Source organism: Gorilla gorilla, chromosome 23 (assembly GCF_029281585.2).
Source record: "Gorilla gorilla gorilla isolate KB3781 chromosome 23, NHGRI_mGorGor1-v2.1_pri, whole genome shotgun sequence".
NCBI lineage: Eukaryota > Metazoa > Chordata > Mammalia > Primates > Hominidae > Gorilla > Gorilla gorilla.
This window is the reverse complement of record NC_086018.1, coordinates 18,408,123-18,420,535: the sequence shown is the minus strand read 5'-3', so window position 1 is coordinate 18,420,535 and position 12,413 is coordinate 18,408,123. Positions and strand designations below refer to the sequence as shown.

Here is a 12,413-nt window from a genome sequence, read left to right as displayed (position 1 = left end):
AGGCAGGGTACATGACTTTGGGGACCTTGACGGGAACGCATCAGCTTTAAGTGGAAATGAGAACAAGCAGCTTGGAAAGCTGTCAGCAAGGACAAACAGGACTTCCCAAGAGACAAAGCCCACCTCACTGAAATAACTATGGCTGCCTCACTGATGGAAGCCTTTACTGGGAAGCCCCTGAGTTTTCATGATGCTCCAAAAAAAGAAAACTGCCCCTGGAGCCACAGGACTTCCATGGCTTTCATAGCTACGTTCAGGGATGCAGGGGCCTCCAAGAGCCCCAGAAGCAGCCTTTGTGAAGAGGTATGTAGGATGTGGAAGGGTGTGAAAGGGTGCTAGTCACGAACTTGCCAGCTTCCCACTCCTCCAAGGGCTCACTCTGCTCCTGAGTTTGTACATGGAGGATGTCTTAGACCAAAACAAATGAACATCCTACCTTCTCCTATGGCAATTAAATGTGGCCAAAGATTAGGATATAAAACATCTTTCTGATATGTATATTGAAAAAAAAAACAACAAAAAACAAGCAACGACTAGAACTGGAGGGAAATGGCAGATGTTTAAAATTAGGGTTGAGCTGGAGAACCCAGAATGGTGATTATGGCTGAACCAAAAAAACCAACCAACCCTCATAACCTTAGCTAGTGCCTCCCCAGGGCACTCACTGAGGCCTGCAGGTTCCCAGGGCCAACTCTGCAGGTCCTTCCTGCAGTATTTTTTTTTTTTTTTTTGAGACAGGGTCTCACCCTGTCACCCAGGCTGGAGTAGACTGGTACAATCATAGCTCATTGCAGGCTCAACCTCCCTGGGTTCAGGTGATCCTCCCACCTAAGCCAAAAGGTCGGGTCCACCTCAGCCGCCTCAGTAGCTGGGACCACGAGCACGTACCACCATGTCCGGCTAATTTTCGTGTGTGTGTGTGACAGAGTCTTGCTCTGTCGCCCAGGCTGGAGTGCAGTGGCGCGATCTCAGCTCACTGTAAGCTCCGCCTCCTGGGTTCACGCCATTCTCCTGCCTCAGCCTCCCGAGTAGCTGGGACCACAGGCGCCCGCCACCACACCCGGCTAATATTTTGTATTTTTAGTAGAGATGGGGTTTCACCGTGTTAGCCAGGATGGTCTCAATCTCCTGACCTTGTGCTCCGCTGGCCTTGGCCTCCCAAAGTGCTGGGATTACAGGCGTGACTCACCATGCCCGGCCTTTTTTTTTTTTTTTTTTTTTTGAGACAGAGTCTCACTGTTACCCAGGCTGAGGTGCAGTGGTGCAATCTCCGCTCACTACAACCTCTGCCTCCCAGGCTTAAGGGATTCTCCTCCTCAGCCTCCCAAGTAGCTGGGGCTACAGGTAGGCACCACCATGCCTGGCTGATTTTTGTATTTTTAGGAGACACTGGGTTTCACCATGTTGGCCGGCCTGGTCTCACACTCCTGACCTCAAATGATGCACCCGCCTCGGCCTCCCAAAGTGCTGGGATTATAGGCCTGAACCACCATGCCCAACTTCATTTTTGTGTTTTTCTGTAGAGACGGGGTTTTGTCATGTTGCTTAGGCTGGGATCAAGTGATCCTCCTGCCTCAGTCTCCCAAATTGCTGGGATTACAGGCATGAGCCACCATGCCTGAACCTCTCCATAACTCTTGATGGCTTTGCCTGCCTGTTCTTTCTGCCATCACCACCAGCTTTGTTACCTACACTGGTTTCTCCCCAGCCCCACTCTGAGTTTGAAGTAGTTATCTAATTTCCTCCCTGCCACACCCTACATCTTGATCTGGGTGGTGGCCACACTAGTGTACACAGGTTCACAGTCACTGGCTCTCCACTTAAGATGCACGCATTTTACTGTACCTTAGTGATGCATTAAAAAAAATGGCTCTGCAGTTAGGTGTGGTGGCTCATGCCTGTAATCCTAGCACTTTGGGAGGCCGAGGTGGGAGGACTGCTTGAGGCCAGGAGTTCAAGACCAACCTGGCCAACACAGCAAGACCTCATCTCTTAAAAAATAAATAAATAAAATGAAAAAGAAAAGCTCCACATTACAGAATTAAAACAAAGAGAGAGGCCAGGTGTGGTGGCTCACGCCCATAATCCTAGCACTTTGGAAGGCTGAGGCGGGCGGATCATCTGAGATCAAGAGTTCGAGACTATCCTAGCCAACATGGAGAAACCCCATCTCTCCTAAAAATACAAAAATTAACCAGGCATGGTGACACATGCCTGTAATCCCAGCTACTCAGGAGGCTGAGGCAAGAGAACTGCTTGAACCTGGGAGACAGAGGTTTCAGTGAGCTGAGATGGTGCCACTGCACTCCAGCCTGGGCAACAGAGTGAGACTCTGTCTCTCAAAAAAAAAAAAAAAAAAAAAAGCCTGGCGTGGTGGCTCGGCACTCTAGGAGGCTGAGGCAGGTGGATCACCTGAGGTCAGGAGTTTGAGACCAGACTGGCCAACATGGTGAAACCCCATCTCTACTAAAAATACAAAAATTAGGCCGGGTGTGGTGGCTCACACCTGTAATCCCAGCACTTTGGGAGGCGGAGGCGGACGGATCACGAAGTCAGGAGATCAAGACCATCCTGGCTAACACTGTGAAACCCCGTCTCTACTAAAAATACAAAAAATTAGCCAGGCATGGTGGCGGGCGCCTGTAGTCCCAGCTACTCGGGAGGCTGAGGCAGGAGAACGGCATGAGCCCGGGAGGCGGAGCTTGCAGTGAGCCGAGATCGCACCACTGCACTCCAGCCTTGGTGACAGAGTGAGACTCCGTCTCAAAAAAAAGAATTAGCCAGGCATGGTGTGGGCACCTGTGATCCCAGCTATTTGGGAGGCTAAGCAGGAGAATCGCTTTAACCTGGAAGGCAGAGGTTGCAGTGAGCTGAGATAGCGCCTTTGCACTCCAGCCTGGGCAACAAGGGTGAAACTCCATCTCAAGAAAAATAAATAAATAAAATAAAAAATAAATAAATAAAAGAGAGAGAGAGAGATGGTTATGGAACCTGAGTTATCACATAATATAAAGCAGTTTTTCTGGGTTAAATGGAAGAAAAAGGCTATCAAACCAAAAGAATACTATGGTTACAACTATGAAAATACTGAATAAGGGGAAAATGAAATTTTCTGTTTTTGTGTTGTGGTAGGTAAAGTATAGATTGTCTGTAATATGGCCATGTTGTTTTTGTAATAAAAACAGACACAGTGATCTGAAATACAAACAATAGTAATCTACTTCAGCAGAAACTCCATTCCTTTATCCTTGAACATGTAACACTGAAGTCTACCAAAATCTCATGAATTTTTTTTTTTGAGACGGAGTCTTGCTCTGTTGCCCAGGCTGGAGTGCAGTGGCGCGATCTCAGCTCACTGCAAGCTCCACCTCCCGGGTTCACACCATTCTCCTGCCTCAGCCTCCCGAGTAGCTGGGACTACGGGCGCCCACCATCACACCCGGCTAATTTTTTGTATTTTTAATAGAGACGGGGTTTCACCGTGTTAGCCAGGATGGTCTTGATTTCCTGACTTGGTGATCCACCCGCCTCGGCCTCCCAAAGTGCTAGGATTATAGGCGTGAGCCACCGTGCCTGGCCCCCAGTCTCATGTATGATTTTATATTTCGAGCCAAAACCTGAGGAAAGCAACTTCTAACTTTATTTTTTTGATTTTAATTATTTAGCTTTAAATCTTTTTTTTTTTTTTTTCTTTAGAGACAGGGAGACTCTGTCCCTGATGCTATAGCGCAGTGGCACCATCATACCTTAACTCTAGTCTCTAACACCTGGGCTAAAGCAATCCTTCCACCTCAGTCTCCCCTGTAGCTAGGAATATAGGCACGTGCCATCATGTCTGGCTAATTTTTTTTTTTTTTAGTTTTTATAGAGATGGGTTTTTGCTATGTTGTCTAGGCTGGTCTCAAACAATCCTCCTACCTTAGCCTCTGAAAGCATGGGATTTTACAGATAAGCCACTGAGCCCAGCCTTGTAATTTTCAAATAAAAATCAACGGGCGAATTGGATTAGATATGACAAATTTAGACATAAAGACTTTTTTTTTTTTTCTTGAGACAGGGCCTCCCTCTGTAGCCCAGGTTGTAGTGCACCATTACAGCTCACTGCAGCCTTGACCTCCAGGCCTCATGAGATCCTCTTACCTCAGCCTCCTGAGGAGCTGGGACTACAGGTGTGCACCACAATGCCTGGGTAATTTTTGTAAAGACTGGGTTCCCACTATGTTGCCCAGGCTGGTCTCGAACTCCTGGGCTTAAGCAATCTACCCACCTTGGCATCCTGAAGTGTCGGGATTATAGGTGTGAGCCACTGCACCCAGCCCTAAAGATTTTTTAAAGCAAAAATTATGTGAAGTGAGTCATATTTGTACAGATTACGCTGAGGTGAACACCCTCTCTTTCAAAGTAGTGGGGTCACAATTATTGGAGAAGCAACTGACAGACTAGATGTCAATCAAGTGAACATGGGATCAGGGAAGAACAGTTCCTGGTTTCACAATGTTTGAGGACAAATATCCCCTGATGAGTAATTTAAAGGGTTGTTGGATCCCTTCATGGCACTGATGTGGACTGAAAGTCTTGGTCATTTGCACTAATCCCCACTTCTGCTCCTTTATACCCAGATGGTAGAAGATGCACTCACCTGCTGTTGGGCTGGGAGGTGAGGGTGCCATTCTGTTCAGGTGGGGTCTCTACTGGTTTGGATTTGAAGTAATTGACCAGCCCCCCAAACACGCTCTTAATGCTATTGATGTGTTTCTGGCTGATCTTCAAATCTTGGTCCATCTTGTCCACCATCTTCTCTGTGCGCTCCAGGACTCCTCGCTGACGGGCGAGCTCCTGGGGAAACCGAGAGGCAGTGGCATTATAGCTTTCTGTGACTCTCCCCCAGGGCAGTCAAGGACCACATGGAGCAGCCCCTTCATAAACTCTCAGTGGGCACATCTGGAGACGCGTACTGTCATCTGTGAGGGGCACACTACCCTTTCCAACAACACATTCCTTTGCCTCTCCCTCCCTGCCCTACCTCTACTTGCTTTCCTCATTTGTTCATGAGACCCTTTTCCTGAGAGGCTGGCTCATGGCGCCATGTTAAGATGGATGGCAGAGGCCTGGTGCAGTGATTCACACCCGTAATCCCAGCATTTTGGGAGGCTGAGGCGGGCGGATCATGAGGTCAGGAGTTCAAGACCAGCCTGGCCAACATGGTGAAACCTCCTCTCTACTAAAAATACAAAAAGTAGCCAGGTGTTGTGGCGGGCGCCTGTAATCCCAGCTACTTGGGGGGCTGAGGCAGGAGAATTGCTTCAACCCTGAACGCAGAGGTTGCAGTGAGCCAAGATCGTGCCAATGTACTCCAGCCTGGGCGACAGAGCAAGACTCCGTCTCGGTTGGGGGTTGAGGGAGATGGATGGCAATGTGCCTGTGAGGTTCAGAGTCCATGGCCTGAACTGGAAGCAGATTCTCTCTAGCCCTCCAACTCTGGGAACCCTCACAGGCTTGGGCCTGGCACTGCCCCCTGGACTTTGGTTCTTATATTCTTCCTTTAGAAGTTCCCACTTAAGGAGTTCCCACTGGGCCACCTGAGCCTCCTGGCCATGGTCAAATCCTCAAATTCTATTTCAAGGACCAGTGTCTCCTCTGGGCCCTATTAGCGTCTGACTCTAGCCCATCCACAATTCCAGCTTTAAAACCTGTTAACACGGGTGACCCTGTCCCAGGGCCTTTGCACACACCACTGTCTCCGCCTGTAATGTTTTCCATCCAGATACTTACATGGCTCAGCCTCTCATCCCTCATCCAATTAGGGTCTCCTTTCAAAGGCCACTCTCTCAGAGAGGCCTTCCCAGACATCTTCCCTAAAGGAGAATTCCTCCTTCCAACCACTACCCCTCTTCTCCACCTCCTTTTCTGTTTTGAGATGGAGTCTTGCTCTGTCACCCAGGCTGGAGTGCAGTGGCGCGATATTAGCTCACTGCAACTTCTGCCTCCTGTGTTCAAGCGATTCTCCTGCCTCAGTCTCCTGAGTAGCTGGGATTCCAGGCGCCTGCCACCATGCCTGGCTAGTTTTTTGTATTTTTGGTAGAGACGGATTTTCACCATGTTGGCCCGGCTGGTCTCGAACCAACCGCGTCGGCCTCCCAAAGTGCTGGGATTATAGGCATGAGCCACCGCTCACAGCATATGAGCTCCACGAGGCAGGGACTTGTTCTGTTCACTGCTGAGTCTCTGCAAATCTGCCCAATGGAGACGTGAGTGATGCTCTGTGGCCACAGTGGCAGCCTGATGGTCCCTCCAGAGCTGACGGTTCTGGTTGTGGATATACATTCACAACATCAACACTACCACTTTCCTTTATTTACGACAAACTTGCTTCAGTCCCTAGTTCAGAACTGATCTACAGCTGCGGCCCATCTGTGAGCTGCCTTTCCAGCCAGAAGGCTCTCGAGCTTCATTTTTCCTGCTCTGTCAGGCAGCCTCTGCCCTCAGCTGCCTTCCTCTGAATCTGCTATCCACCCATCACCCTGTGGCTTAGCAATTACACTAACTATGCAAATGTTTTTTAGATATATTCTCTCTTGATGCCTAAAAACAAAGTCAAAAAAAATTTTAAACATCCTGGAAATCTGAAGAGCAAAATGCAACTATAAATAAATGGTTGTGGCTTCCTTAAAGTCCTTAAGGAATCAATGTGTAACCTGAGTCCTTGTTTAACGGGTGAAATTTAAAAACATAATGTATAGGCAAAAAAGCTAAAACACTAGTTGGTTGAATTTACTATTAAACTTTGTTTAACTCTTGCTGGAAATAAACTTAGAACTGCTGAATTTTACAGCTTTCAACGTTTATGTTTTTCACTAGTTCACAAGAGATGTCTGAACAAACCATCAGCCTTTTTTAAGTAAAAAAAAAAACGTTTTCTGGATAGTGTCACTCAGTATGTCAAGCAAATCTTGCAAGGGCTAGTTTTCAAAAGAAAAAAGAGCTGCTAATGTATCTGGCATTTCTGCTTCTTCCATCACCTCAAGTTTATCATCTTCATGTCCACACTGCGGTCTTTTCTGGAATAAGGCAGAGCTATACGTTAGGATTAACAGATTTTCTCCAGCATCTACATGTTTTTCTGACAGTCCAGTTCCAGCTAGCTTTGCAGGCTGCAGAAGAAGCTTTCCAGTAGCTGGAAAGACACTCAGAGCAGCCAGGTTGGGGACTGGGGAATGAAGAGGTGGCCAAGACTCTGCTGTCACATTAGGAGGGGGGTCCTCAGCTTCCCTGATGGTGAGCTCCTCCCATCAGGGCCAACCCACGACCACTCACCCTCCCACCCTGACCTCCTCATCTCAATATGGAGAGCTACCTTCCCCAGTATGGACTTATTTTCTCCTATTCACAAGTGACACATTCTCTCAAACTCCCAGAGTCTGTGCTACTGTTAAGGAAACCAGATGGCTGATTTAGATGTTTAGATGGGAGCCCAGAGAAGTCTGTGAGGGTGGCTTATCTTGCCTGTGAGGCTGGAAGGCCAGGCGAGTGAGTGCTGCTCTGGCCTCTGGAAGTTTCTGTTTGCTGAAAGCTAGTGTTCACCAGAGGTCATGAGGCCAGCAAGGGAGGAGTTGTTTCTTCTGCTAAAATCCACCCCCAGAAGGCAGAGGAAATGACCGGACTTAATGTGCTTGTGACCTAGTTCCAACCAATGAGGAAGAAGGGTTTGACAGAGCAAACACCAAAATACCAGGAAAGAGAACACTGACAGTCTGTAAGGACAGGCCAGGCAGACACCTGTGCCCCAGCCACCACCAAGACAGGCCTCAACCGCTCCAGGTACCGAGGCTGGTCCACACCCCCCTCCGCAGAGCCACAGCCCATCTTCTCCAACGTCCCCTGGGAGAATGAGGTCCCTGAACGGACTTGAGTGGCTGCTAGGGGAGTGAGCTCCGCAGGTGCCCTCAGCGTAAAGGACGCACATGCAAAGTGCTTCCTTGTTTCAGTGATTACTAAGCATTACAGGTGATGCCCTTCTTACTCCCTTGAACCCCAACAAGAGTTCTCTCTTTGTCCACGAAACAATCCCAAGTCTCTGTCCTGATGGTGTTTACAGTCTGACAGAGAGCAAGATGAGTGAGGTTCAATCTCAGCTTTTCATTTGTTGACAACATCGCAATGCTCGGAATCCAAGAAAGGCAGATGAGTCCTTGCTTCACTGAGCTTACAGTCTTGTGGGGGAAGCAGAAACTAAAGCTACTGCACGCGTGCACACAAACACATACACACACAGAGTCACCTCTCCCTGCAGACTCTTTGTTTAGCTTAAGGTGGGGGTCAGAGAGGCTCCCTGTTGAGGCTGGAGGAGAGACTGAGAAGTTAGGCAGTCAGAAAGTTGGGGGTCCTGTCCATTTGGACTTAGTTTTCCTAAAAACAAATCACATTGAAGAGTTGGGGTGGGGCAAGGGCACCAGGCAGAGGGTGCAGCTTGTGCAGGGGCAGAGGAACCGTGTGGGGAGTGAGCGGGGCTACCCACAGGACTCGGCAGGGAACACCCACAGGATGTCACTAAGGCCTTCAAAGGGCAGCAGTGACCAACAGATCTCAACTGCAACTCGCAGCCAACACATCTTATAACATCAGGTGGGCTTCCGTGACCGAGACCTCCCCAGGTTCCTGACGGAAGGGCATCAATACCGTGTTTCTCATACTGAGCTCGTAAACTCAGGTTCTGATAAGTGAGGTTCATCATAAGTAGATGGAGGCCAATCTGGAGTCAGTGAGCTGAATCTAGAAATCTGAAATTTATCTTTGTTCCATCTCTCCCTTCCCAAGGGAGTGTGCACAGGCACAAGCCTTGGCAGGGATACGTGAGCACCCATGGCAGATGCTCAAACCCGGGGCTCTGACTGTGGCAGCTGGAGTATGGGGTGGATTCAGAGACAAATCGGGTCTTAGGGTGCAGGAAAAACCACCAAGGGCAAAGGCGGTAGTGCTGGTGCCCCTCACTGTCTGTGTGCAGGCCAACCTGGGGCTGAGCAAAAGGCTAGCTCAGCAGCTCTGGGTTGTCCATACACTCAACATTCCAAAGAGAGGTGTGGCCCTAGCCTGGTTCCTTGTTTTTGGAATATCCTGCCTGATAAGAGTGTCCTTGCTTAAGTGAGCCTAAGCTTAGACCAGGTCAGACAGACTATGCTAACAATGTGATATACGATGGTGGCCTTGGGCTACATGTTATCGGCTTGACCTCTGGTGGGGTTGGAGACTATACTCAGCCATGCCTATGTGACAGACTCCCCAAAAAACTCTGGACACCCAGGCTTAAGTGAGGGTCCTTGGTTGACAATACTCTGTGTGTGTTGTCATGCACTGCTTGGAGAAGTGTTGTCCACATGACTCCATGGGGAGAGGACAACTGGAAGCTTGTGCTTGGTTTCCCCTGGACGCTGCCCTATGCACTTTTTTCATTTGATGGTTTTAATTGGCATCTTTTCATTGTAAGAAACCATCACCATACGTATAACAGTTCTGTGCATCCTTCCAGTGAATCAGTGAAGTTGAGGGTAGTCTTGGGAACCCCCAAACACCTCCCTACAACACTTCCCACTCTAAGAACACCTCAGAGGCAGAAAGCTGTATAGCAGATGGCCGCTCAGCTTGTCACAGCATGTTTCCTGGTCAGCAAAGCAAGGTTCCTTGGGACAATGTGGCAGCTGTGAGTGGATGTGCCCAGGAAGGAGAAGCCAGAAGCTCGAACAACCAGCCCATCCTCAGAAGGCATCCTGTTACAGCCAACAAGCCAGCAAGTTGGCCTGGGATCAATGGTCTAATTCTTTTTTTTTTTTGAGACAGGGTCTCACTTTGTCACCCAGGCTGGAATACAGTGGCATGACCTCAGCTCACTGCAGCCTTGACCTCCCTGGTTCAAGAGATCCTCCTACCTCAGCCTTCTGAGTAGCTGGAACTACAGGCGTGCACCGCCATGCCCAGGTAATTTTTGTATTTTTTGTAGAGCCAGGGTTTTACCACATTCCCCAGGCTGATCTTGAACTCCTGGGTTCAAGGGATCCACCTGCCTCAGCCTCCCCAAGTGCTAGGATTACAGGTGTGAGCCACCACACCTGGCCATCAATGGTCAAATTCAATCATTGACAGTTCACCAAAAATTAATTAAAAATAAATCCCGAACAGACCTAGCAGTGAGTATGTGGTCCAATGCCATTTCTCCACCAGACTCCCTCCCACCTGCTAGACACAGCCTGACATGTGTTGGGATGCATTTTCTGGTCACAGGACAGGCATTGCAACCAAGGCACACAGCTCAATGCGTTCTTTCCACCCAACTCTCTCCTCCTTTTTCAAGCAATCTTCTGTTCCCTCCCTCCTTCCTTTCCTTCCCCAGGTCACTTATTCATTTGGCAACTATTTTGGGAGCGCCAATAACGCTTAAGGACATTGTGCTGAGAAGCGTGGGGGTAGAAAGTTGAGCAAGAGATGGGTAAGAGACTGCTCCTGTTCCACTGCTGACATTTACAAATTTGAGGAATTACTTAGTCTAGCAGCTGCTTGTCCCCATCCATCAACTTTTGCTAAGAACTCTGGCTGCATCAGCATCACCACACGCTGCCTCAGAGGGGTGACTTTGGTCTGTACGGCCCCTCATTTGGAGTGGGCTGCTCCAAGACCAGAATCCCTGAGAATGAGGATATCACCTTTTGGCAATGTATCTACTCTAAGTTCCAGGGACACCTTGATGGCCTCTGCTCCTGGGCCAGGAGGGGTGTCCTCCTCTCTCCCACCTCTGAACGGAATGCCCAGTGTGGGTGACTGTTGTGTGCTGGAAAGACACAGAGATGGGTGCGCCCCTGCACGAGACGGTGTGGAGGATGTGCTGGCGGTGGCTGCTGAGTGCATCACGTTTGAACTTTCAAACTCTGTCCCTTTCCATTGATGTTACTGTGCCAGCCGTTCCAACCCTGGTCTAATGTTTGTTGCTGGACTCCCCTGAACCGAGATCTCGGGCCCCAGAAAACCTCAGTGGAGTTAAGTTCAGCTACAAGAGAGGAAGCAGAGTGTCCTGGGCAGGTGAGTCTCCTCCACTGGAGTGATGAAAGGGTGTACAAAAACCATGTCCAAGTAGGATGCAAATAGACTCACCAAAAGGTGTAAACAACCTCAATGCTCATCATTAGGGGACAGGCTGCATAAATAGAAGTCATTTGTTCAATGGAATACAACACAGCCAAAAAGAAAGCCCAGCTCATTACATACTAGTGTGGAACAACCTCCATTCTATTAAGCACGTGCAGACCAGAATGTATAGAATACTTCACTTAAAAAAAAAACAAACCATTTTTATCCACAGCATTATCTCCCCAAAACACTGAAGGAGGGAAAGTGCCTGGCTGCCTTAGGGGCAGAGGGATGACAGGGAGGGAAGTGGGAGAAGACTACACCCTTTTGTATGTTTTGAAATTTTGAACCATGTGATTGGAGTATCTCTTCATAAAAATTAAACCTTAGGAAAAAAAAAAGAAGAAATCATGCTTACTAAACAGGGAAAGAGATGAGTGGCTTACAAGTCTCCCTGTAGTTCTACAAAGCGCCTACCAGGTCGGCCTGGGGAAACCGCCCTGCTCCCACTACTTCTCCTCTGTTCTTTTGTGGTCACAGCCTGTGGCCTGAGCCTTTGTGAGAAACAATCCTTGCCAGGTTTCACAGTAGGAGAAGGGCAGCTCTCTTTGCTAGAGGTGACTTAACTAAGCCATTTTCCTGCCAAGCTGGGACTGAATTATGATCTTCCCAACCTGATATAATTTGTAAAGTCCTCATCTTTGACATAAATCTGTCATGTGTTGGCATGTTTCACAGTGCTGGGGTAACCAGGAGGCACCTAAGTTGGGTGATTAGCAGGGTACACTGGTACACTGGAATTTGCTGGAAGCCACACTGTGCACTGAGGGTTGGAAGAGCTCATACTCCTCTGTTCCCATCCCAACACCAAAGGGAATGAAAGAGTGATTACAGTGATTCAAAGACAGCTTGGAGCCTGTAATCCAGCACTGGGAGGCCAAGGTGTGCAGATCATCTGAGCTCAGGAATTCGAGACTAGCCTGGGTAACATGGCGAAAGCCCCTCTCCACCAAAAATACCAAAAATTAGTCGAGTGTGGTGGCGTGCACCTGTAGTCTCGGCTACTTGGGAGGCTGTGGCAGGAGGATCACTTGCACCTGGAGGCAGAGGCTGCAGTAAGCCAAGATTGCACCACGGCACTCTAGCCTGGTTGACAGAGTGAGACCCCCATCTCAAAAAACCTCCCCCAAAACAAAAGACAAAAACAAAGACAGCTTGGAGAACACTGGGTGTGGTGGAGATGTAGGTCATCCCTGACTCCCAGGGCTTCTCATAATTGAGAACTGACCCAATCCTGGAAA

General features: G+C 48.8%; 1 protein-coding gene across 1 annotated transcript in view; it reads right to left on the bottom strand.

The window, feature by feature from the left end:
• SNAP29 (synaptosome associated protein 29) overlaps positions 1-12,413 on the bottom strand; it is a 32,246-nt gene that overhangs the window by 15,864 nt on the left and 3,969 nt on the right. Inside the window, exon 2 of the mRNA XM_004063069.5 lies at positions 4,640-4,836. Within this exon, the coding sequence (XP_004063117.2) occupies positions 4,640-4,836 (197 nt within the window). The remainder of the gene's footprint in view (positions 1-4,639; positions 4,837-12,413) is intronic.